This window comes from Typopeltis vanoorti, chromosome 14 (genome assembly GCF_054136105.1).
Source record: "Typopeltis vanoorti isolate ZY-2024b chromosome 14, IOZ_Tvanoo_1.0, whole genome shotgun sequence".
NCBI classification, from domain to species: domain Eukaryota; kingdom Metazoa; phylum Arthropoda; class Arachnida; order Uropygi; family Thelyphonidae; genus Typopeltis; species Typopeltis vanoorti.
The window spans coordinates 22,396,575-22,424,204 of NC_143562.1; the positions used below are offsets into that span (position 1 = coordinate 22,396,575).

At 35.8% G+C, this 27,630-nt stretch overlaps 1 protein-coding gene across 1 annotated transcript in view; it reads left to right on the forward strand.

Moving 5' to 3' along the window:
- Positions 1 to 8,576: 8,576 nt before the first annotated feature.
- LOC150099291 (uncharacterized) overlaps positions 8,577 to 27,630 on the forward strand; it is a 181,142-nt gene continuing 162,088 nt past the window's right edge. Inside the window, exon 1 of the mRNA XM_090403549.1 lies at positions 8,577 to 8,971. Coding sequence (XP_090259675.1) covers positions 8,744 to 8,971 — 228 coding nt within the window. The 5' untranslated portion in view covers positions 8,577 to 8,743. The remainder of the gene's footprint in view (positions 8,972 to 27,630) is intronic.

Consider the following 27,630-nt stretch of genomic DNA (forward strand, 5'->3'; position numbering starts at 1 on the left):
TATTTTTAACTTAAACATAACAACTGATAATTGTAATTTTAATAATCACAGCTCGCATGTTTTGGTAAGCGTAATTCTAATACTGAATGGTTTTATTTTCATAAGAATAATCATAGGGTACATATTAGATTATCAACATGGATACATTAGCGACTTTCATGTCTAATGTGTGTGTGTTTGTTTGAGGGACACCAGCATATAATTAAATTATTCAGAAAAGCCTCATCACTGCTGCCATCATGCCTCTACTCTAAGAATTCCCACCCTTTAACAGGAAAGAAATACCTCAAAATGTATTGGAAAATTAGTACAGCCATCTATAGACAACCAAAAACAAAACATGATGACAATGATGGATGTGTGTCACCCTTCGAAAATTCCAAGATATCTTATCTCAAAAATATCGCCCACAATTCCATAGGCAAACCAAAACACCATGTGATATCACAGAGTGACATGTTCCCCAGAAATTTCCAAACACATAACGTCACGATCGCTTATCTCTAAATAACACCCACAAAGCTTACGCGAACCAAACATACCACGTAATGTCCCTGACAGAAGGGGACCTCCAGTGAAATTCCAAACATTCCAAAATTTATCTTATCACTATCCATCACCCATAATGCCATACGCAAACCATTTATTTATCTACAACTCATAACAACACACTTCCAGGACAGTGATGTCGCTTCCTCACATTCACCCTAACCCTATTTGGTTCATAGTGTCCTACTAATCACGACACAAATGCTTATCCACTAATATATCTCCCTTTTCCATTCAAAACAATAACGTCACTTATTTACAACTAACAATAACGTCACGATTCCTTATCTTATCTTGATCTGGTCAGAAGTGTCCCACTAATCACAACACGAATCCTTATCTCTACCATCACCCATAATTCCATACGCGAACCAAAACACGAGAACTGAAACCATTGACGCATATGCCCCAGGGAAATTCCAACATTCCAAACCCATGACGTCACACCACAATGACGTCATGAAATGAACAACCAATCACATCACGATTCCTTATCTTATCTTGATCTGGTCAGAAGTGACTACACTACTACTCAAATGAAATTACTATCAATTTTTAATCCCAAATAACTTATTACACTGACGTTTTCTACTTCTATACAACCGCAATTTGATTTTTGTTCTGCAATTCCAATGATATAAGAATAATTGTGCAGTGAAGTTTATTTTGCTTGTTGCATTTCGCATGTTAAAATCGTCTTTATTCAGGTAAGGATTATACAGAGGATATAATACGAGGATAAAAACTCCTCGTATATATTATATATAATGTACATACGAGTGTTCTGAAAAGTTCTCGGCTTCGGCCATAGATGGCGACACTTACGGCAAGTTTTTTTTCCTAAGTTGGTACATCTGTCATAAGCATCCATGTTAAATTGCAAGTCATTCAATCAAGTACTTTGTTTTATACAGCTGTCTGAAGCAAAAGTGTTGTATGCATTCTTTGAAATGGATAAAATTGAGTATCGTGCAGTTATAAAATTCTTTGGAAATGAAGGTTTAACTCCAAAAGAAATTCATCCGAAGTTCATAAAAGTTTATAGGCACTATTATTCTTCGTTTCCGACAATCAAGAAATGGGCTGCCCAGTTTAAACGTGGCCGTACCAGCCTTGAAGATGATCCACGTGAAGGACGTCCAAAAAGTGTAACAACACAAGAAATTATTGATCAAGTGCACGATATGGTATTGGATGGCCAGCAAGTCAAAGTGCTTGAAATTGCTGAGACTATAGGCATTTCAAAAGAACGTGTAGGATATATTTTGCATGAAGAATTGTATATGAAAAAGCTTTGTGCAAGATAGGTGCTGGGCTTGCTCACAGCAGATCAAAAAGGCACTAGCATGAAAATCTCTGAACAGTACTTGGGGCGTTTTAACAAGAAAAAACTGATTTCGTGCGTCGCTTTATTACTATGGAAGAGACTTAGGTTCACCATTATACACCGGAATCCAAACAGCATTCAAAACAGTGGACAGAAGCTGGTTGTTCAGCGCCAAAGAGGTCAAAGGCACGAAATCACTTCCATCAGCACGAAAGGTCATGACATCAGTGTTTTGAGATGCTAAAGGCATTTTGTTTATTAATTATCTTGAAAAGAGTAAAATAATAACCAGAGAATATTATTCCGATCATTTAACCAGGCTAGACGAAAAAATTCGTGAGGAAAGACGGTTTGCAGAAGAAAAAAATCATCTTTAATCAGGACAATGCACATGCCCACAAAAGTGTTTTGGCAGTGGGAAATTAAGGGATCTGCACTATGAATTGTTGGAACATCCACCCTATTTCCCAGATTCGGCTTCCTCTCCCTCTGACTTTTATCTCTTCCCAAAACTAAAACTGTTCCTCGTTGGTGAGCGTTTTACTTCGAATCAAGAGGTGATTGGAGCTGTAGAGGGGTATTTTGCAAATCTTACTGAGAACCACTACAGGGACGGGATAATGGCTCTGGAGCATCGCTGGAATAAATGTATTAGTCTTAAGGGAGATTATGTTGAAAAATAAAAATAATTTTGAAATTATAAATTCGTTTTTTCATTGTTAGGCCGAGAAATTTTCAGACCACCCTCGTATGTGTATATAATGATGATGTGTTACATTACTTTCTCTAACTAGATGCATATCGTAACCTGGACGAGCTGTTACTCTTATCTGAAAGACCAAGGTTTGGATAGTATGCAGGGATATTAAGTGGAAGGAGATGGGGAAATAGTCTTTATTCAGGCAAGAATTATTTCTGTAAATAGATCAGAGCAACTGTTTTGAGCACGAGAGAGCTAGTGATCACATGGAAAAGAATATAAATCACAGCAGCCATCCCATTTAGCACCATTTTGATATGAAAGAAAACGAGACTGAGAGTGCCTGAGGGAAGGATGTTCCGTAGTAAAGGCACTTGGAAGAGATTGTGGTCTCAGTTACCAAGGCGAGAACGAACATCTTGGGTGTATTTCATATAAACACCGGTTCAAAGCAGGTAAAAAGTGTTGAGGCAGATTATCTGGTATTCTGTTGGGTAAATGAAGGCCTTTGTTGCATCACTGCTAACAGCAAGGTACTTCAGAATCTTTTCCATGGTTCGGGAGAACTTGAAAACAGAAGTCAGATGAAGTAGCGAACGTTACATTCTCAAGAAAGGTGGTGTCGCTATCTGGATAGTTGAACTGCAGAAAATCGAAATTTAACAATAAAAATCCGTAGAAGTCGGGGGTGATTAACCAGATTTTGTACAGCTACAGTAAACGAATGTAACAGAATAGCCAAGAAAATTTTTAGCCACCGGAAATCAAAAACGGGAGATTTTATATATATGACAATCTCTGGGATGGATGTTGAAATGCCCGACTGCACCACTGGCGGAAGGCCGTGCAAAGTATAGCTTGGGCATATTCGGCAGATATTTGGTAAATACTATTTCATTTAATTTTGGTAAACAATAAATAATAATAAATGTCCTACAAATTCTTCAAAACTGTGGCTGCACTATATAACACTATTTTTATCATATGTTCATGATTTAACAAATAGCTTTTCGTTAACTCAGCGAGATTATCCTGGTATCTTTATGCTTAGATTTACCCTGCTCCCAATATCAAAATATTCAATCCTCGTGGCAGGGGCAGAAAACACGTTAAAATGATCAATCAATACTTATCTACCTATAATCCCCTTTTTATCTATCTATCATTTTTTTTTCTCTCTCTCTCTCTTTCTTTATCGTTCAGTGTGTGCGCATATGCGGGTGTGTTCGAGCGAGCGCGAAAAGAGGGAGAAAGAGAAAAAAGAAAGATGCGTCAGTATTACGGTGATCGCAGCCAGAGGCATAATACTGGGTGAACGACCACAACGGAATGTCCACAAAACCTCCCCGCCGGCTTGGCGGCCTTGCCAGTGTGCCCTCGTGGTCCGAGCTGTCACCCTTTTCTCTGCAGCCTTCTTCGAAAAGAGAAAGCGAAGGTTGTTTGAATGCAGGATGAGGCAGAGATGGTGTTCCAGCTAACTGATGACCGAAGAATATGCCGGAACACACGACCGAAGATCTGGTTTCGTCAATTCATCGCGCAGTGTTAAACGGAAACAGGTGTTGACTCCGTACATGTCCTTGGCTGCAATGTGGCGGCCTCGAAGTCACATTAACATGTTTTGCACATCGTATTTCGAGTTTTCTTCTTCTCGGGTGATTCTATGTTTGAATAGTGATTGGGACACTTTCTTTGCTTCGTTTTCTTCATTTCTATCTTCAGCAGATTCACTTTGCAAATAAACATTCATTCCCTTTAACTGTATGTCTAAATATACCTTTGTATATTTAGACATACAGTTAGCTATGTACTTCATAATAATCATTATTTGTAAAGGGGAGGGGCTAATACACAATGATATAACAGTCTTATAGTAGAGGGTTTGTAGCAGAGAAGTGTACAAATGAAACATTTAAGTCACTCAAATGTTTCATTATTTGAAATTTGCATTTCTCTGAATGCGTCTTTATTTTTCTGTGAAAATAATAGTTTATGGTGATCAAACTTATACTCAGAGGCAATTGTGATTGGTTGGAATTACTGCCATAAAAAACAACTATTATGTCTGTTAACTGTGTGTTCTTCTAGCCAATCTGACTATTTTGCCGGATGAAAAACTGGAGATTCCGGGAAGAAAAAAACCTTGCCATCTCCGAATGAGACTGGCTAACTCACTTACTCTACACGTTCTAGAAGTGATTCGAACGTAGACTTTTTCAAACGAAGGGTAGCTTCAATACCGATGGAGCATAATTTAATCACCTTAATATCAAATAATATCCTGAAAGCTATCACAAGTATATATGAAAATAATCAAATACAAATAAGATTAAATCACGAGCTATCATATACGAGAGAGATAAACCAAGGGGTCCGACAGGGATGTTCCCTCTCAGCAACTCTCTTTAATATTTACCTAAATGAAATAACAATAAAATGGAATAAAAATTTCCATCAAGGTATGAACTTTCTCTTACTGTGAACTTAAATACCCTCCTTTTTTCCGACGACCAAATAATAATTACAAATTCTGAAGATAACTTACAGAAAGCTATTTTAGATCTAAATGAGATAGTCAAAGATTATGGTATGATAATATCAACAGAAAACTAAAAAACGATGGCCTTTAAAGGACAAGATCCAGTAAGAACTAAAATAGTAATAGATAACAAGATCTTAGAACAGTGAATTCATTTAACTACCTAGGATGTATGATCACATATGAAAATGAAAAAGATATAAACCTAAATGCAAAATAGTTAAAAATAACAGGTGTAATTAACTCCATATTTAAACCAAACCTTGTTCAAAAACAAACCAGACTAAAAATATACAATTCATCAGCCCTACCTGTCTTATTGTATGGAAGTGAAATCTGGACAATAAAACAAAAAGACAAACGAAGATTAACAACAGCAGAAATGAAGTTTATGAGAAAAACTGCAAAGTATACCCTATTTGATCACAAAAGAAACGAAGAAATTATGAAAGAATTAAACCAAGAACCAGTAATAGAAAAAATTAAAAAATATAAACATAAATGGATGGAAACACGTTCAAAGAATGAAAACAGAAAGATTACCAAAACAAGCCTTAAAGTACAAGCCATTAGGGAAAAGAAAACCAGGACGTTCTCTTAAACGATTCAACGATGACTTCTAAAGCCGGAACAGGCCACACTAGGCCTAAATCCTTGATATGCATGATGATGATGATGACTAATGTTCTTAATAGAATTTACATCAAAATACGGAATGGTTTAGTATATTTCAAATTGTAATGGCGCTGTCAAACAGTCTTTCAGCTGCTTGTTTGAAAGATGGGAATCCACTACAGCTATGGTTAGCTATGGTTGGGTTAGGTTCTTTGCAGTACTATGAAACGAGTACATCACGTTTGCGTATGTTCTCCGATCATTTTGTCTATCTAGAAGTAAAACCCTAGTTTGCAAGCGAAAAATCTCACCACCACAGTCTGAGACTACACAACTCAGCTTCTGCAGAAAAGTCAAGAAAATGTTCCTCTAAGGATTGCAATTCAGATAATCAGGTCGTTCCAGGAGGAGGAAATGCAAATTCAACTACCTTGAATTTTTATTCCAAATCGTATTTTATGTTGTCATCAGAATTGTCGCAGTTCGCGTAGAGATTGCTTTAAAAATATTCTCGAGCTAACTTGCAGGCCAACAAAATAAATACTGATTACTTCCTAGTCCGTGGTTAGTGTTATTGTTTCATCACACAGGTATGCTGATAGTTAACTCAATAAGCATATCATAAACATATTATTATCCGATATGGTATTTAAGTATACGAAAAAAACTCATTAATTTATATGTCATAAGGGTTTAATGAACCTTATTTTAGCTATAAAAAAGTAACAGAGAGAGAGAGAGAGAGAGAGAGAGAGATTATAATAACAGCTCCTTAAAAAAAGGTGGTAAACCAAGCGGTTGGTGGCTACTGAGCGCATACACCACCTATGGTGTACACTCAGTAAGCTAAGAATCAAAAGAATTCAATACAAGCCCTGCAACGATATTTACAAATAAACTGCAATTCGCAAATTGTTTTATTTATTCGATGCTAATGGATAAAGGATTATTTTGAATTATTTATCCGCACTAAATATTTTACTAAATATATTTTATTCCAGATGAAAGTCCGTTTAGGCATAACAAAATCCTTCAAAGTAAAAAACTCAGGATTTTATTATTTTTAACACCGTTTATAATGAAATTGTGGATGGTCGGTAGCACCTGTCAGTTCTGCAGAAGAAAAGAGCTAAGTAAGTTCTATCTTCCGGCTACAAACGCGGAAGATGAAACATCTTAAAAAGAAGAGTTTTTTTTTTTTTTTTTTTTTTTTTAATCCTTCCTCTTTCTTTGTTACGAAAGATAATTGCCGACCTTTCACAGATTGACTTATCATGCAGGGAAAGTGTTCACAGACATTAAATACAAAGAATGCATATGCGATCGGAGTTGGGGAGTTTTTTTTGTTTACGGACTGTTGATGGATTGCGGAGTCCAACAAATAAATGATTATTGTAAAAACACCTGTAGCCACAGCGTTATTATAATTGCATACTTTCCACTTTGGTTCCTTCCTTAACGATGCGCGAATGTGAAACCAGTCAGAGTAGAACGACCATTGTTATCGGTTGTCATGGAAACATGGGCTTCGCACATAAAGTACTGGCAACTAGAGTCAGCAAGAATTTTAATATCAATTTCACACAGTTCAAGTTAATGATTAGGTTTAGGAGATAGCGTGGGCTTCATAATTGAAATTCGCGGAAAGCTGGAAATTATATCAAATTATTCAATTCAATCATCGTAGTAAAACAGAGCAAGTGGCCCATCTGGAAGTAGAATATTAAACAGCGTAATGCATATAAATGAATAGAATTAGCGTGGGATGGTAACACTGCACAAGGCCATCTTTTCTCTTATCTTACTCTCATACTTGTGCGTTCACTAACCCATCTCAAATGCCTGCGGCTGAACTTTATAGCATTGTCGTCAATGGTTGGTCCTTCAATCAGTTACACTTCCATACTAGTGCTTTATGTGCTACCAAGCATGGTCGAAAGAAACACCTGCAAGTTCGACGTCCGCTCGTCTTTATTCTTAATCCTTGCCTTCTGGCCACCCACTAGCGTGAATTTTCTCCGTTTGATATATGGTTGACAAAAAAATAAAAAATAAAATAAATTAATTAATAAATAAAATAAAAATAAAACGACGTTTATTAGACTTGTGCGAATACAGAATTTAGCCAAGGTGTGCTGATACACTTGTTCGGCACTGTTATGTAAGCCTTTTGCTACAATATTGTGCATCGATACACCTTTTTGGAAGGTAGTGTACGCTTTCCTATACAGGTGGTTCAAAATAAAGTTTCAAGCAACGAATCACTTAAATTCTCTGACAGTGGCCTGTAACGAGTCGCTTGCGTGGACGAAATTGCTATAATTGAGCTTGACATGGTGTTGCTGCCAAAATACGTCAAGCGATCAACAATGGTAGAAGCTCGTTAGGCCTAATTGTGCAGTTTCAGTGCCTGTGCACAAATACGTAAAATCAACAATAGCCTAATGCAAAACACAGTTAAGCTGGTTAAGCCTGTTCTCATCATCTGTTCTTCCTTCCTGCTCTCCCATAATTCCTCTGACAAAGAAACGAGTGACGTGAAGTGGAGGATATCCGGAGTAAGCGTCCGGACTCACGACACTGGATAGAAATTGAGAAAGAGAGAAAGAGAGAGAGAGAGAGAGGCTGCTCAAAAAGACAGGAAGACGCCAGTGTGGAGCGAGCCCGGAGCGGTAGGACGCCCCTTCCCGTGTGCAACGACCGAGCCCTTCCCCACGCGTACTCCTTTGTTAGTCCTGTTGCCCCAACAACGGGGTATACAATTCAGAAGCCGCTACTTGGCGAGTACGAAGTTTTTCGGTGTATGCATGTGTGCGGTGACCAGTCTGTAATTTTAGGAGCGCCATGCCGACAGTGATACGTCAGACGCGTTTGTAACGAGACTGGCCACAGTCTCCTCTAGCTGTCCCAGCTGATCGTTTGGTGTTGTCGTTGGATATGTGCATGTGCAAGGAAAGAAATAAATGGAAAGTCCCGTTATAGTGATGTGTACCAACGCTGCGGGGTGGTAGGAATGTCTCTACGGGGTCTGCATGCAGTGGAACAATTTTTTGAGACTGGAATAAAAAAGTTACAATCGCTTACCCCTTTCGTTACTCCAGTCACTAGTCCCGTTGGATCGCCCCGGTCGCTAAGAAAGAAACCCCGCCATCGACCTGCTCTGTGTAACAAATATGGGGATGAGAGGGAAGTGGAAAGTTGCGATGAGTTGGATGGAGTCGAAGATTCATATCTCCAGCAGGTAAGAGAATATATTAACTGTTTATCCCTTGTTCGTAATGTCCACTGTGGCACGGAATTTCTTAAAATCTATCTAGAGATGAATTTACATTTAGTATTATTTCTATAAAATTCAACCATAACAATAAAAAAATACGAAATAACAAAATCCCACAACGAAACAGTTATTTCGTTGTGAGATGGTTTTAAATAAACATGCACGTTTAAAAATAGCGGCATTTTTTGCTGCTACACTGCATTAGATTTGTTAAGTGGGGGTTGTTTGATGCTCAGCATGGGTGAGTGTAGCTGAAAATGGCATATTTACTGCGTACTAATTTGAATAATTTCAGTACAAATAGGACTTGGCCTCTGATGGTAAATCTTCTCGTATATACCTTTTCATTTTTTTTTTTTTTCGTAATGGAAGGGGGAGGGGGTAAACTCCCAGCTGTTGTAGCTCATCCTGTCAATTGTTGTCAGGCATCAAAAGTCTTGAGGCGATGCCGCAAAGCAATAAAACCGAAGTCTCAGTCGCCTTACTAGTTAGTGACCTTGACCGTATCTAGCAAAGAGGCAGGTCAGGACTTCCGAACACACACACACACACACACACACACACACACACACACACACACACACACACACACACACACACACACACACACACACACACACCCTGGAATGACAAAGATACAATTAATTATTAAACCGTGTTTTATTTTCGACGAAGAGTATCAACAACACTTTTTTTTTGTTTTAGTTCATTTATTTATCAAACTGAAAACTGAATGTAAAGAATTTGTTTAATTCCAGCCTTGTCTGTATGCTGCAGGGATGATTGGTTTGTTAAACTATCTAACATTTTCAACTGATGGATAATTATAGAACGACAGACTTCTGGAACGATAGTTTTAGAATGCAAAAACTATCGCAGATGAGAGGCTGTCAACAGATGAACCGGTCAACGTCCTGGTGTGATTGCTCATTGTACGATAATGATGAACAGCGTAGGTAATTGGTGTGATGGATCTGGATGATAACTCAGTCATTAACATACTTTGATGAACGATTTTTGTTCTTAAGAGTTTTTTTTTTTAAGTTTGAAAACGTCACCTACCAGAACAAATTAGTACTTTAATCGTATTTTTTTATATTTATATTTCGGTGCAAATTATTGTAATTCTGAGACACTTTGGCACGGTGTCATCAGTACTATATCGTCACTAGTGTGTGTGTGTGTGTGTGTGTGTGTGTATATATACATATATAAGCGAGGAACAGTCTTTAAAAACTTTTCAAGTGAAGGTGACTTAACCGCTTTATACGGAAGTGATGCTGTTTTTTCTCCTGCAAAATAAACAAACCGGAATGGAATCTTGTTTAAGGTATATATATATATTACCATATCAGGTTATCATACTTATATGCGAGTATTTTAAGATACAGTGAATGGGGAAATGTATAAGATGAGTAAGAAATGAACAAGGATTTATAATACGCTTAGTTTGTTAGTATGCTAATCCCTTCCCCCAACAGCCTCCCTTCATGACAACTTTTTGTCTCTTTTCTCTGCATCTTCTATTTATATTTATTCTAAATATAAATTGAATATGGCGGTATCCAAGTTTCTTTCACCGGATATTATACGTGATACAGCAATGTTTTTTTTTTTTTATTTTATTGATCCCATACATCAGAGATGGAAAAATCTATAGCACAATGCGATGTATGTGGTACAACACGAGGATTGAGAATAAGAAATTTATTGGCTTTTTTTTTTTTTTTGAACAATTCTTAAGAAGCTAGTTCCGGAGTAGAGGGACATATTGAATAAAAGAGGAAGAGTGTGTTTTCAGTTATACTAAAAAGGGATGCAGGGCAGCTACTATTCTAGTTTTAACACGCCAAGCAGAAAGTGCAGGAATGATGGTTGTCAGTTCAGTAGAGCAGCAACCGTAGAAATATCTGCAGAAAATATATTAAGATGAAACAGTGCTCAGTAAGATAGAGGATGGCGTTAGTCTGTGAGGGAGAGATTATCTAGGAGTCTAATTGCTCATAGAATCTCCTCTGAACAGCATCAAGAATTTTTAGGAAGATTTTAGGAGCATCACCCCAAATATGTGAATAGTATTCCAAGGATGGGCGGATTTGTGATTTGTATAGAGTTAATAGCTGGGTGAAAAATAGCAGCTTGAGCAGAATAGAGTGCCTAATTTTTAGGGGCTGTGGAAGCTATTGATCTGATATGTTGATACCAGGAGAGATAAAAATCAGTACATGGAGAGAGAGAGAGAAATGATCCTGTCTTGTGACTTGTGTATTACTGAGAGTAAGGAAGGCGAGCTGAGATTTTGCAAGAGAAAAGGCAAGAATATGCTTTGGTGGGATTGAGATCAGGTTATCCTATCCCCGCTGAAGGATGGTACAGAAATCAGGTTTAAGGCGCTGATTACAGATGATCTTATTATATGATATTAGTGTAATATGTGAACACTGCATGGTCCATGGAATGAATGGAGAGTACTATCATCAGAAAACATGTGGATAGCATTAGCGTTAAGAGTAGGTCGTTTATGTATAGGAGAAAGAGGATAGGTGATAGAGCAGTGCCCTAAGGCACTCTTACATTGGTAGTGAAGCTTAAAGAGAGGGAGCCAGCTGTCATGATATGAGTGAATAACCAGAGAGAGAAAGCGGGCTACCCAATTACAGAGGGCGGCAAATTTTTTAGCAGGCTTCAATGCCAAACACGATCAAAAGTCCTGGAAATGTCAAAAGTGACAGCACATGTTTCTCCAAACTTTTCCCTCGCACGTGTACAATTGTGGGTTGTAGGTTGTGTAGGTTATTTTGTGCAGGATTGAGGTGATGCCGACTGGTTGATAGTTGCATGGCAAACTTTTATCTCCCTTTTTGGAATAGTTTGGTATATGGTTGGTTGCTTGCTTCCATATGTTGGGATAAGTGTTGACTGAGTTTAGAAGATTGTAGAGAAGATACACGGCAACTGTTAGCTACGGAGCGCAACACTAATTTGAATACAATGGAGAGATACCATCGAGACCAGGTTGTTTAGTATTCTCTTGTCTTTTTGCAGAAAAACAACAGAAAGCATAAGGTGCTCAGATTCTGGTATGACTGGAGGCAATTTGCCTTGGTCATCCATAGAGGAAAACAGTAATGTTAGGTGGTCAGCTTTATTTTTAGGTGCTGTAGCAATAGTGCCATCTGGAGGACAGAGAGTGGACAGAAGCGCAAGTGAGCAAAAGTTTTGTCAGGTGGCTTTACAAGGGACCAGAAGGCATGGCTTCCATTGGATAGAAGGCAAGTTTTCTGCTATTAGCGTTTATGAAGTCAGAGTTAGATTTGCTGATTTGCGTTTATTACATGCTTCAGCATACGCTCAGTATGAACCTGCAATAAGCTGAGATTTTCTTTATCTCTTTTGGTACATCTGTGTACAAAAAGTGGGCGAGAATTTTGGGTGGAATGAAGGCCTTCATACCGGTAAGGATAATTTCTGTGACTTGTTCAAAATGGATGCTTGGGTCAGCTGAGTGGAAGAGGTAATCAAACGAGGTTGAGAATGGATGGAGTGAGGACATTCTGTGTGAGAGAAGACTTGCACAAAATTGTGATCTGAGTTAGCGAGAGGAGAGGTGAACTCAACGGTGTGTCTGGGAGATGAAAGGATTTAAAAAGGGGGAAAAAAAGAGAGAGAGATCGGGGGGTGTTGGAAGAGTGGAGATGATTATCAGGAATTCTGGTTGGTAGCTGTACGATTTTAGTTAGGTCAATGCTTATAACAATTCCGCATGAAATCCAGGTTGGTTAGTGGTGTTAGAAAAGGGGAGCCAGTTGGAGTAGTAGATCACCCAGGAAGACTTGTGTCCAGAGGCATGGCTAGAGGAGGGGCGGAGGGGGAGAGGTCCGCTCCGGGCGGCACTTTGAACATTTTTGAACTTTTGCAGTTAATTCTAAAATATAGTCTCCAGAACTCAGTTCCAACTATTGTAATACTACTGCAAATTTTCCTCACAACTGCTGTAAGTGTTGCTAGTTGGGAGAGGAGTTTTTCCAAATAAAATTGATTAAGAATTACCTACATTACTATGAAATAGACTTCGCCAATGTCATCGAAGATTTTGCTAACAGAAAAGCAAGAAAAATAACATTTTAGAATGTTGAAATTAAAGTTTTACTTCAAAAATAAACATAGTGTTTTAATTTTTTTCCCTATACGTTGTTTTGACTTTTTGTAGTATTTATGGTGTGTATTGAGAGGGGCAGCAAAAGCTCTAGCTACACCACTGGTTGTGTCATATTTCTAGATGTATAAAAAAACAGCCACAAATACCAACACCAGAAGGGTGGCATTCAGAACCAAACACCTCAGTCTTACAGCCTGCAAAAGCTAATTTGACTATTTCAAAAATCAATAAAACAAATAGTTCGCCATTCATGAACAAAAAAGCCACAAGTAATTACGAAAAGCCAACCAAGCACGGGGGGGGGGATATAACCAAGAACCGAACACGTGTGGCCTGCGGCTCTTGAAAGGTAAGCTGACCTTTTAAAGTCAGTGAAACCAACATATCACCATCCCTAAGGATACAAACCCAGCCGGAAATAAGAAAACACCAAAAACCACCAAACACCTCTAGCCTGCGGCCCTTGAAACAAAAAAAAAAGATATTTCTCTTAAAAATTAATAAACTGCAATTGATAATCACAAAAACAGACATCTTAAGAAAATAAACACAAAAAAGCAGGATATCACACACCTCTTGAAAAAAAAAAAAAAAAACTACCACTACAAACAAAAAGATTAAAACAAACCCATTTCCAGCGACATTGCTACCAAATATCAATAAAACATGAGCACGAGAAAAATTAATTAAGCACCATTCCAAAAACACGTACATCGTTCCCCCCACCACACACACACATACACACATACCTCAGTAAATCTAATGAAGTCAACCGATAACATCACGTCCGATGACGTCAATCACGTGACACATGAGTTTTTCGCGTGTTTTTTTCCCCCCGATTTATCGGTTACTGAAAAAAAAAAAAAGCTTTCGTAAGGCAATAACCTACTCCCTGCCGAAATATTCATTTAAGTCACGGTCCTTCATTGGAACAACTTAGTCAAGAGCCAAAGAGAGAGTGCTTAGAGCCGTAATAAAATTCCCCTAAATACTTTCAAAGCTTTAAAATTATGCTATTATTTTTTCATAGCAAGAAATTCAATACCCAGTCTGGAAGGTCCAGAACTGACCTGTAAAAAAATTCCAAGAATAAATCGTATTCGTATTTCTAAAGTAACTGAATACTGTCGGCAAAAGTTTGTCTGAAGTTGCAAGTGATGATGCTAATGAATCCAAAAAAAAAAGTAGTATTATTTATTTATTTATTCGGAATACCTAGTCATTAACTTTGAATAATGGACATCTGGTAACCTACCTAAAGACGACCTTCAAGCGAAAAATAAAAAAATAAATAAATAAAAGAGTTAAGGTCAAATTGCTTTAGATCACGTGATATTTGTACACATTCGATTGACTCTATTTGTTTACGAAAATCTTGGTACTCAAACTGGAGAAGTTTTATAAAAATTTAGATGACTAAATCGACATATTAGTCCATACTGCTAATGAATATGGTCCAGAGATGATATCAGAAACGGCTGTAGCGTGTGATCATGGATCGTCTTGCAAGGTCGCCATTACAGAAACATAAATAGAAACAATGCTTCTCCGAGATTGGTTGGTTGCACGTCCATAAAATACAATCTTCCTTGAGACAGAATTCTTTCTGGGTGCCTCCCTTTTCCTATAAAATCAGAAACTAATCGATTTGAAAAACATATAGAAACATATATAAAGCAAACACACGCATAATGATAAGTTTTAAACCTATAGTTACATTCTGGAAATTATGTCCTCTGGAATTTGTTTCCAGTACACTTCTCAGCATTCATTAACCGGGGTGATGGCATCACACCGAGCGATGAAATTCATTTACCACTAAAAATATTCGCAAACATCTAAGCCTGCAGTGGGATTCGAACTCCTGACCTATTGATAGATGAGCGGATACACTAACTGCTTGACCAACCAGGACGGTATGGGGGCCAAAACTACTTGTTCCACCAACACAGCTCTTATTATCTACGCCACTATTGTTGAGCCAATAGCTAAAAACCTCCGTAAAATAGATAGACCATTATATTCTCTCTCTCTCTCTCTCTCTCTCTCTCTCTCTCATCATATACATGTATAATGTCATAAAAAAAGTTTCACGCATAACCAGAAAAAAACTATCTCAAGGTATTTTCAATTTGCAGTCGTATATTATTTAGTCCTAGCTCTCTCTCTCTCTCTCTCTCCTAGGAAGGTCACAGACTAAAGCATCTGAAAATTCTGACAACAAATCCTATTCAGGTATTCAAATGAATATTTGGGATAAATTCATTACCGTGGCCTTGTGACCCTCTAGGACACTGGGGCGTATCATTCCACAGCTTGTTTATAAAAATTTGATCAAAACAATTATACAATGGAACTCGTCAAGGCGTGGGTCAGTAAAGGAACTTCACACTTAAAAAAAGAATTGATCCGTTAACTCTTTCATTCAAGGGAAAGAAGAAGAAAAAAAAAAGACGTTGGATTATTTGCAAGGTCATGTGATCATCTGGGTGTGCACGTGTTTGTAATTGTGCTTGTCTCAAACAGACACCGTTCGTATGTTTTCTCGTTCGTTCTTCCTGGTTACGGGAGAAACTCCACCCACCCACGCGGGGTCACTTGGCTGTCGGAATTGTTAGCACGTCGATCCACCCTTTAAGAAATAAGGGACGATAGCGGGGAGAGGCAAGAGGGGGAGAGAAGGTGAACTGCCAAAACAGAAGCAGCAGGAAGCGACCTTTTTACAGAGAAAGGCGTCGAGGCAATTGTTCAATTCGCTACAAGGACAGAAACGGATATCCTTGGTATCAGCTTTGTGTGATAGAACAGGATATACTATAGAAAACAGAGGAAGCACAACTAGGTGATATCGTGCATAACAAATCGATTATCTGCAGCTACCTTTTTATGCCCACTTCATTCTGTAAGGGGTAAAAAATAAATAAATAAAAGTAATTCAGGATAATAACTAAGTCCAAATAAATTTTCAATGTCTCCCAGTGAGTGGTGGTTCATTCTATGTAAATTCGTTTGGCAATTACTTACTGTAGTGTAGTATCACGAAAAACATTTTTTGTTGTTAAAACATAGTTTAGTTTCGGAGCTCAGTCATATATTACATCAAATGTAGCAAAACAATTTATTTCATATAGCAACTAGCGACCTCTGTCGGTGTATAAGTACTAAAAGTATATTTCATGCCAAAAGATAATTTATTATTAAGCCTTGTACGACTATGATTATTACTTTTTTTTTTTATTCGCGTTTATCTTTCTTTATTAGAAGCACATTTTCGAACACCAAACTTTTTAATAGTTTACACAAAAACTTGTTGGGTTCACACTGATCTCGACGTAATTTTCAAAAGAATTATCTTTGGCTTTAACTTAATATTATTATTAACATCAGTGTTGCTATAAAAATTAAACAGCGCCCTATAATTTGATCGTGCATTTATCACCAACGAAATCTAATTATTTGCTATCTTAACACTACGTTTATGACTAAGAGAGCCAAACAGGATTTTCCCAAACATTTTCTGTTTTTCTTTACTGATAAGTAAAACAAAAAGTGCGATCTTGATTGATTACTATTGGGAAAAAAATCCCACGTGAATATCTTGCCTTGTCTGCTGCAGTGTTATTGTCCTTGGTTGGTTGGTTGGCGAAGAAGAGAAGTGTGACGCCAGAGCCATTGACCTGCCAATGGGATGAGACAAACAGAAGCTAGAAAACCGCTAATACAAATAGGAAGCCGTCTTATTTGCATGAATATTTTCTTGTGCGATTTAACAGTCACAAAGGCAACAGATTCCATCCCTATAACCTCGCCTTTGTTTCCTGTTAACTAGCGGTAGCAGATACTTCCTACTTCCTTGTTTTAGAGCACAGTTTAATGAGAAACGGCTATGCTTTGATTTCTCCGTTGGGATTTCCCATAATTCTAATCAACCCACCTTATTATTTTGTAGCATTATTTTGAAATAATACAGCAAATTGAAATTTTATGAACTGACGTGTTTAAAACACCGATATAGACAAAATTTTAATAGATAATTTCCCATAAACAATTCATGGGAGTCCGCAGAAAATTTTCCAGGGGGGGAGGGGGGGGAAGCTTGGAAACAAATAATTACATCAATAATTTTTATTTAATTAAATAATATAACTAATTAATTAATAATTAAAATAAATAAATTATTATTTAAAAAAATAAAATAACTCCATATCACAGAGTTTTCTAAATCCTAAAATTTCTTGCCTTATATTGTTATTTTCGTCAACAAACCTTATTAATAGCAAGTGAAAGCTGCTCTATCCCAGCAATATCTGCGGTTTCGTCAGCTAACCCTGAAAATCCAATAGATTTATTTGCAGCAAATACGATGCTTTCTCTTATTTCCATTTCACAAACTTCTGTTAGTTGATGTTTATTTCTTACAGAAGTGTACCGGCCATTTGCAAGAGCTTTCATCAAATGATCTTTTACAATTAAGTCTCCCGCTTCGATTCGAAATTGAAATAAATCATGTAAATTTCCAGAATCACTCATTTGCCCCCGTAACGGCAAATCAAGTGGCACGAAATACAATGGCTGATAAAATAAAACCTAATTTAATTCTATTGAACTCTATAGTTTTTTTTTTTTTATTGATTTATCAATTTAACAAATTATAGCTTTTTCTGGATGTTTATGGATTGTTATAAAATTCTGTGCATCAATAGCAGCTTCTCTGTACCATTGAGATCACATGCGATTTCTGGCGGCTTGGTTAAAATCTTTATATTTTATAAATGGAGTTTTTATAAATGCGCTTTGACCATCTACTGAATGTGCCCGTCTTTTTTGGGCCAGAGCTTTTTGAGGATTGTATGATTATAGTCAAAGGAGGTAAGCCTCGTCCTCCTCTTCCAAATTTTACACTTTTCAGTAATTCAAATATACCAACCAAATATAGCGTTCTCCTTCATTATTGTTTACTAATATATCTTAAAACAAATACGTTGCCCCACACTCCACGCAGATTTGGTTACGATTAATTGATAAATTAAAGTATTCAAAGTTATCCTACAATTAATAGCAATGGACCAATTAAGATGAGCGCTGGTGCACTCTTAAAACTTTCATACATCGATAAAAATGCAATCATACTGAAACTGATGTGAATTTTGTAGTATGGGTTGAATAACCACACCCAACCTAAACTTAAGTAAAAACAATAGACGTCATGAGGGTTAGTATATATAGAGTCAGATATCGCCAGGATGTGGTCCTCTAAGTTTCTGCTTGAGCATATCGCTTTTTGTGCTCAGACATAAATCGTTATCGTCTTTTTTCTTTATTTTCGTAATGCATTATGTCTTCGAGAGCTGGAGTGAACAGTGCAAGCATATTTTGTTATATCTGAGAGAGAGTTTGGATAATGAAAAAAATTCAACGTTATTATCGAATTGTGCATCATGCGCGATTTGGTTAAAATTCGGGGGATGAAATTTGGTTCTGCTGAAACTTGGGATCAAAATAAACCCTGGGTGCTACGTATAGATTGCCAGATATTGTTGAACAATTGAAATGGATTCGAAGTAACAAGAAAGCACTTCATTTTGTCTGTTCCGATTATGTGAATAATGGAGAAAACTGCTGTGTATACTTAACCAATATGCAAGGCATAATATTGCTAAGAAAAAGAACATCTAATATCCAAATCTTCCATCTGACATAAAGCTTGGTGAGATGGGCTCCTTATACCTCCCCCCCCCCATAAACTTCGCGTAATATACTTCTTTCGATGCATTCGAAATATGATGACAATATAAGCAAAGACAGTGATGTCTTTATCTGCTTGAAACAGAGAGAGAAAAAAAACAATGATGCAAACTTCGCACAAACCGAATCAGATGATCTGGTGAGATCTAATATCCAAAGGATTATGCAAGGATTCGAACCTACTCAAGGGGTTCTATTATAAAATGGCAATATTTTGCTTGCATTTCAGTCACTAATTCTGTTCATTTAAAAAATGTTTATGGAAGTCTTGAACTTCTTTATACATTGAAATATATTCGCTCCAGTCAAAATATTATGACCACTCCTTATTTCACAATCAGCATTCTACCGGATACACCGAATAAAAATTTAAAAAAAAATTGTATATTGCCGCCTCTTTGATCAGCCGACTGTTTGCAATTTTGCAGCGAGAGCAAACTAAATGCTTGCCTGCAGAATGTTGTGCCCACTGCAGTCTATCTAAAGTGAAATGGTGAACTGTTTTTATGCACAGAAACGAATTTTCGTACAAAACATTTGTTGCTAGTTAACCAGTCATATGGTACGCATCTCAGTAGGCTACTGACAGTAGCGCAGTGCGGACTATTATTTCTTCTCTGTGTCGTGTTGTGTAATAATTTCTTGTGGGTATAAAATAGAAATGGAATCAAAAATTTAAAAAAAGTTATCCGGTGCGCAAAATCGTAAGCGTCATGCTGCGAAAGAAGCAGATGTTAAGAAACAAACTGGGGCTCTTAATGAATTTGTTAAAATATTAAAATATTCTGATGCAGATTGTAACCAACTCGATACATCAGAAATCAGAGTTGAAGAACCGTGCACATCATCCAGTTTTATGAAAGTACTCTTGCAACTATTGAACAAGATAACAAGACGATTGATTTAAGTGAAAAACAGTTAGGAGAAGATTTAGTTGTAGTTAACCACGAAACTAACACATTGTTAGTCTCTGTAAATTTAGAAGATCCAGGTGAATGGGGAAATATTGATGAAAAATTACGAGTTGTTTTAATTGAAATGGGGCCTGTTCAAAAGAAAAATATAATATATCCCTGAGATACATATAGTTGTAAATTTGGCGACAGGTATTATAATAGAAAAACGGAAAACGGGGAAGTTCGTGCCGAGAACATGGCTCATTTATTCCGAAACTTTAAATTCTGTTTTTTCCTTTTGTTGCAAACTTTTCGCACCTACTGAATCAAGTAGTCTTGTAGATGGTTATAACGATTGGAGAAATGTAAGTACAACTTTACATAGACATGAGACTAGTTTAACTCACATGAAAAATTTCATGAAATGGAAGGAAGGTGATAAAAATTTAAAAAACAAAACTACTATTGATTGAGACTCAAAGCATGTATGAAATGGAAAAGAAACATTGGACGAGTGTTTTAGAACGCTTGATTGAAATTATAAAATTCCTTGATAGCCAAAATTTAGCTTTTCGCGGATCATATGATAAATTATATGAAAGGAATAGCGGCATTTTTTTAAAATTAGTCGAACTGTTTGCGAAGTTTGATCGCGTTATGGAAATTCATGTTGAAAGGGCCATACAATGAAACAATAGAGTACACTATTTGAGTAAAGACAGTCAAAATGACATATTGGAAACTTTAAGTAACGCAATCAGGAATACAATTTTATTATCAATTCGAAAATCTAAATATTATTCCACAATTTTAGACTACACACCTGATGCAAATAAAACAGAACAAATGACCATTATTATTCGCTTTGTTTCCTGTGACAATGTCAATATCAGGGAAAATTTTTTAGGTTTTGCAGATATATTATCAGATTCCACAGGATGGTTTATGTGCAACAATAATGGAACAACTGGAAAAATTGGAACATTCCCATTGAAGACATGCGAGGTCAAGAAAAGACAACGGGGCAAATATGAAAGGAAAAAATATGGGCTCCAAAATTTGCTTCTGAACAAAAATCCTCGAGCCTTTTACGTGCCATGTGTAGCTCATACTCTAAATTTAATTATTAACGATGCAGCCAAAGTGAATGCAGATACAATTAGTTTCTTTGCAATTATTCAAGAAATATACAATTTCTTTTCATTCTCTTACAAACGTTGGGCAATCCATTTAAAGTTCGTAAAAAAATTAACATTGAAACAGCCATCAGAAACGTGACGGGAAAGTAAAATTAATGCAATCCCCCCTCTACGATATCAGTTAGGAGAAATTTACGATGCACTTTTTGAAATTTTAAATAATGAAAATTTTAATAAAGAAACTCCGCATGAAGCACAAACATTATGTGCTAAAAAAAAGGACTACAAATTTATTTGCTCTCTTATAACTTGGCATGATTTACTTAACAGAATAAACCTGTGAGTAAAATGCTTCAAGACAAAAATATGAACATTACACTTGCTTTAGAATCTATCGAAAACTTAAAAATATTCTTACAAGAGTATCGATCAGATACAAATTTTAAAGAAGTTCTAAAAACGACAAAAGAACTGAGCGAAGAGGTGGATGGAGAACAAGAATTTAAAACTGGTACGGAAGTTCGACGACGAAAGAAGACACGCCAATTTGACTATGAGCATCATGACGAAACGCCACAATCGCCAGAAGAAAAATAAATTTAGATAATTTCAATTTCTTGTATAGATTACTACAAATTAATAACGAAGATTTACGAAAAAATTGTGACGATTTAGAGATTCTCTTGAAGGACGGCGACAATAAAGACATAAATGCAATAGAACTATATGACGAGTTATGCGCTTTCCGGGATATTTTTCGGAAGGATAATTTAAATATTCAAAACCCTTTCTTAATTTTATTGTGTCCAATAATTTATCGTTCCCTAACTTTTCAATTGCTTGAAGAATATTATTAGCCTTACCTGTTAGTGTAGCGAGCGGTGAATATTCCTTTTCCAAGTTGAAATTGATTAAAACTTACTTAAGAACAAGTATGTCACAAAAAAGGCTTGTTAGTTTGGCGTTAATAGCTATTAAAAAATATATATGTGCGGAATTAGACGTTAAGACCATTATTTCTAATTTTTTGAATATGAAATCAAAAACCCTAAAATTTGAATAAAAAAAATTGAAGTATATTTATGTAATTTAATTTATTTTCTGTTATTCTGTAAAGATGTTTTTTTTTGAATACTTATATTAAATGTTCTAATTATTTCTGAATTCTTTTCTTATTTTCTCATCTATCTCGAGTTTCGTTTATTTTACTTAAAGATAGTTCCACTTATAAAAATTATTAAAAAATTTTTACAAGTTACTAAGAATTTACTAACTTGTAAAATGCAAGAATTTTTTAAACTTTAGTTCAAATAAATTTTAACTTTAATTAAAATTCATTTTAATTTTATTAGCGATTCGGATCTGTGAGAAGGCTTTAATCCCTGTATCATTATATTCAACGATTAAAGTAATGTGGCTTTATCAAAATTTGGTTTAACTTTTGAGAATTTTTTGAATATTCGGGTTTTTAACGATTATCCTGCTTAGTCAACACCCCCGGTTCGTTACATTTAGCGAACCAACGTGTGGCTGCCAAAATTTATTTAAGAATTTTCAAATAATTTAAATTTTTATTATCGTAAAAGAATCACACACGCCCGGATCGTTACAGGAGCGCTTAGATAGAAATTGCATGCGGACGGCAAAGACCCTAGCGCCGGTTCTGGTGGTTGTATCCAGAAAGATGACAATATTGTAGGCTGTTTGCGAAATGCTGTAGGTGTTCCAGTTTACTCTTAACCATTGACGGCTACATCTATAGATTGCATTTGAGACGTGTCACATGACCATTGAAGACCGAAAAAAAAAAGTTGCCTTTTCAGACGAATCTCGTTTTCAGCTATGCCGTGTAGATAGACGATAGGATGGAGGGTTAGATAAAAACCTGGAGAGAGGAATCATTCCGGTGTCATTTTCCAGCAGAAACACGGAGAAGACAGCTTTATGGCATGAATGGGAAATATTTTCCTGGGAATCTTTTCGAGCTCTCGTATTTGTAAACAGTTCTATGAATGCCACAAAGCACCAGTAAATTGTAGCTAATCAAGTACCCCTTCAGGCTTCTTTCAAATAAAATAAAATTTCAGCAAAATAATGCACCATACCATGTTGCCGGTATCATTCGAGACTGGTTCTCCAAACATGAAAGGGACTTTCAGGTGTTATCATGACCACCGAATTTGAATTCCACAGAACATCTCTGGGATTACGTGGATCGAGAGAGCTGCCGTTGAAAGTGATAGAGAATCCTTCGACATTAAAAATCATATACAGAGTCCATGCCATGCCGTCGTGTAGTAGCAATTCTAGGTAACAAGAGCGGGGATAAGAACTGTTAGGCATTGGTCATAATATTTTTATTGCACCGTATAAAGTTTTTTTTTTTCTTTGTAAATGGGACAGCAGAGTCCGCATATAGCGGACTCTGAGAAAAACGAAACTCGAGATAGATGAGAAAGATGATATAGCACTGAATAAAAAAAGAAATAGTCAAGGGGGAAATTTTTTCATCAATCTTAATAAAAAATATTCTTCGTAATTCAAATAAATTTCTCATACCACAACTTCCTATAAAATTAGCGATAGCCGCGACGATAAAATTCATAGTGATCAGCAATGTCGTCTTTAAACAAGATAAAGACCTCAGAATAGTGATTTAAAAGACACCCGAACAAACTTCTTCAAAAAGCATAGGAATAGGAATTCCGAATTTTTTTTCATTGAGTTTTGTTTCAGTTCATTTTATTCGTCATTTTTAAAAGAGTGCTTAAATAAACTTCAGGAAAATAAAGAAACCTGTTGTACATTTTTCCTTTATATCATCGAAGCCAACTTGGGCATCGCAAGTTATTTGAACGCAAATCCTGTTCGACAAGTTTTGATATGTGGGCTGTGTTATCATAACTTGGTACTTTTTTTTCGTTGCTTCATGACTTTGCGCATATATACAATCGGTTGAATCTAAACTCAAAGTTCCTAATTGTAATAAAAAGTTAAATTTCATTTTTCTACGTACTAAGAAAAAAAATTTTTTTTTTCAAGAAAAAGTACACTTTTATTGTCTAAAATTCCCAATAGATGGCAGCAATCACGTTAAAATCAAAATTAATAAACGAGTACCGTTTCTTTATGTTACCTATTTTTTATTTTTTCTGTAATGTTTTATTTTCTAGGAATAATATAGAATTCAAGCTAGGCCGTTCTATTTTTCAAAGAAAATTTATAAGGCACGAGAGGGTAAATTATGTTTGACAACACAATGTGACCATGCATCAAACAAGCTGTTAGATCTACACGATGCATAAAACAACATTCTAGCGATATCATTCTACCGTAGTTACTCCCTTATAGCCTCTACGTGCTCTTTCTCGGTTAGAAGAGTTAGTCAGCAACATCAGTGTACGCAGATGGCTGACGAGTCAGCTTAAAAGGGGGAATAAAAGGTTAAGTTGGTGTGCTTTCGAGACTTGATGAACATAAAACGAACAGTTGACGGCACTGAACTTTAACCCATGAAGGTTAAAACAACTGTCCTTGTCCTCAACGTATCAGGTGTTTGTAGGACGATAAAATAGAAAACCAGTTCTTCAGAAACATGCAATGGAATTTCACTAAAAGGTGCTAGTACAATGTCACTGAAGAATTGAAATTCTAATATTAACTTCAGTTACAGAGGAGGGGGGGGGGGCGATGAAAATGCACCCTTAATGTGCCTCCTTTCATTTATAAGCCCGAAAGTTTAGAGTAAATTTCTTAAAAACAAACAAATCAATTTTCGGTTGGAAGGGATCAAAAGTTACCACCGACACTTTGCTACATTTGTTAATAATTTTCACATGTATAAAATACCCATTTATTGTTTGTTATTATAATTTCAGTTACTATACAAAACACTCGTACATACTTCAAAAAAAAAAAAAAAACTACAGTTCGATTACTCTAAGTGTGTGATTAAAGTGTATCTGAAATGGTTTCATTCCTATTTCGTAATGATCAAAATGGTCCATAGATGGCAGTAACAGCCATTAAAAACCGCAAGTGTCTATTTCTTGTTTCTCTTCGGTATTTCTTTTTTAATTAGATATTATAAATGACATTACTGTAATACATGTAAGAAATTTCCGTTCAACTATAGTCAGCCTATTGGGTTTTCTTATATATATATATTAATCTCTAAAATAAAGCAAAAACAAAGTTTCTCGATTGCATTTGTTTCCACCAATCAACTTTGTGGCGCTATCTGGCGCGAAAGACTACAACTAGTAGCACTTGATACTATATTAACTCGAGAGCCAATCTTATACATTTGAAAATGCTATTTTTCTCTAAAAGCAACTAAAAAAAAAAAAAAACATTTTAAATGATATCTTAAATAATGAAAAAATAGTTTTCCCCGTTGATGTCGCTGTAAATATGTTTCCCGTAGATAAACTTTAAATATATTTGTACACATAAAAATAACATGCACAGACATATTTAAATTCTATCGGTAAAATTTGTAAAACTATACATATATAATTTTCAAAAATTCTAACTATATTTACTTAACTTCATCTGTGTACAAACTGGCGACACGAATCTGAGCTGCCATTAAACACGCACAATTTAACATCGAAAGTTTACGTATGTTGGCAATGTGACTCATCAGTTAAAATAAATGCCTTTCTCTGGCGTAGCCACTGCCATGTTCGAGATTTCAGGGCCATCCTACACTAATAAGTATGAAAATATTCGTTATTATAATAAATTATAACGAATGTTTTCTCTTTTGGAGTCCGTAAAAATTCTGTACCTATGGTCCGAACTCTTTAGTTGTTTATTGGACGGGATAGGGAATGCTGGTACAGAAGTAGGTAGTCCCCATAATCAGTTATCTAGGTACCTTCTTTAACGTAGGACCCTGATTTTTCTTCTACCTTTTAGCTCATCTTTCCAATACTCTAACTGATCCATTCCTACCTAGGCTTCTTTCTTCTCTAGGGTAAATCTAAGTTCCCTAATTTTTAGGCTGCTCCCCCAGCCAACACTCTTCAATCATGATCCGACGGCCCAAACCCTTCAAGGCCATGAGAAAAGACGAGTTTAAGTAATGCACCTAGCCTCGTTGAAAGATTAGCGTGTCTCTTTTAAAAAATACTAGAAACCAGCCCGAGGCTTCCGGTTTCTTTTTTAAATCACAGGGCTTGTAAATGCATCAAGTTTTCCTCCATCAGCTGGAATTATCCATCATCAGTGGCATCAAAGCGTTTTAATTACGTGTAATTATTTAATTCTTCGTGTTACTAGCGACATCTAGCGGTTCTAAAGAAAGCTACTAGTTGTCAGGTTATTGATGTAATTTTACGTCAAGGCGGGAAAAATGCTATTATACATTTTCTGTATTCATCCTAAAAATGTTATCATAGTATTTTCTGTATTCATCCTATATTATCGCGCAATTAGCTGGTTTAAAATATAAGGACGTTCGTCTAAGTCGACTATATCATAGACATTCCACCTTGAAACAGTTAATGATCTGTTCACAGATTACTCCACCTCTTAATAATACCCCTTAGTGTTCAGAGCACCTGCATGAGTAGGAATTCTTAGAACTCGTACTCTTTAATTATCTACTTGCTGGTCAACATATTTGCAATTTAAGTTTTAGTTGAGCAAAGGAAGATACATTGTAAACACAAACTCGATACTTTTCTTACTTTTTTTTGATAAATAGTTACAATTTAATTTATTCCAGACAAAAGACTAAATGAAGAGGTATATAAAAAATAATGAATACGTAATTTTTTTAATAACTACAATAACCTGCCTGCAACTAAACCATCCAATTCCTGTCTTTGCTGACGATGAACTTAAAACCGGAAATGACATCATTTACAAGCCGGTCTATGTAGTTTTATGGAATGTAAAAGTTTGCACGGCGAGTCCCCTTAGAAACCTTGTGGTTTTATTTGTGCTGGTTTCAACCGGAAGTGACGCTGAACACCGGATATTAATCCCACCTTTTGTTATGTAACACGAACAGTAAGAGTGTTTCCTCTCATGCGAGTTAGGTAAATATGCTTTCTACGTAATTGCGAGTAACATACGCACAAAGGCAGTTTGACTCAAAAATTATTCGTTTGTTTTTTAATAATTTCTTTCTCTAATTGTTTAGAAAATATTTTACAATATTTTCTAAACTACATTTTCAATAAAAAATAAGACTCGAATTTTCAAAGCTCATAATACTCCGATTTTCATGTTGAAGAAGAAAAATAAATTTTTAAAAAAAATCACAAGTAATAACTCAAAATAAAAAATTTAAAAAAATATATATATAAAAAAAAGCATAAAATATCGAAATAAATTATACGAAATAACAAAATTATTTCTTATAATTTATTTTGCGTTAAATAAATATGTATGTTATGGAATGTTATATTTTAATAGAATGTCTTTAATTGCTATAAATGTTTTTTGGATTTCGCTTTCTTGATCTGATCTCATAGAATGGTTTTTTTTTTTTAATCCAGCAAAACAGATAGCAATTTCATGCCAGAATATTTTAAAATGCTTCTTCCCCTAGCCATTTAGAATGCTAGGAGCTTGAAACCGGTAAAAATGAATTTACTGGTTGTTAATAAAAATAAAAATAAAAAATACTAATAATATATAATAAATAAACATTTTGTATTATGCAAT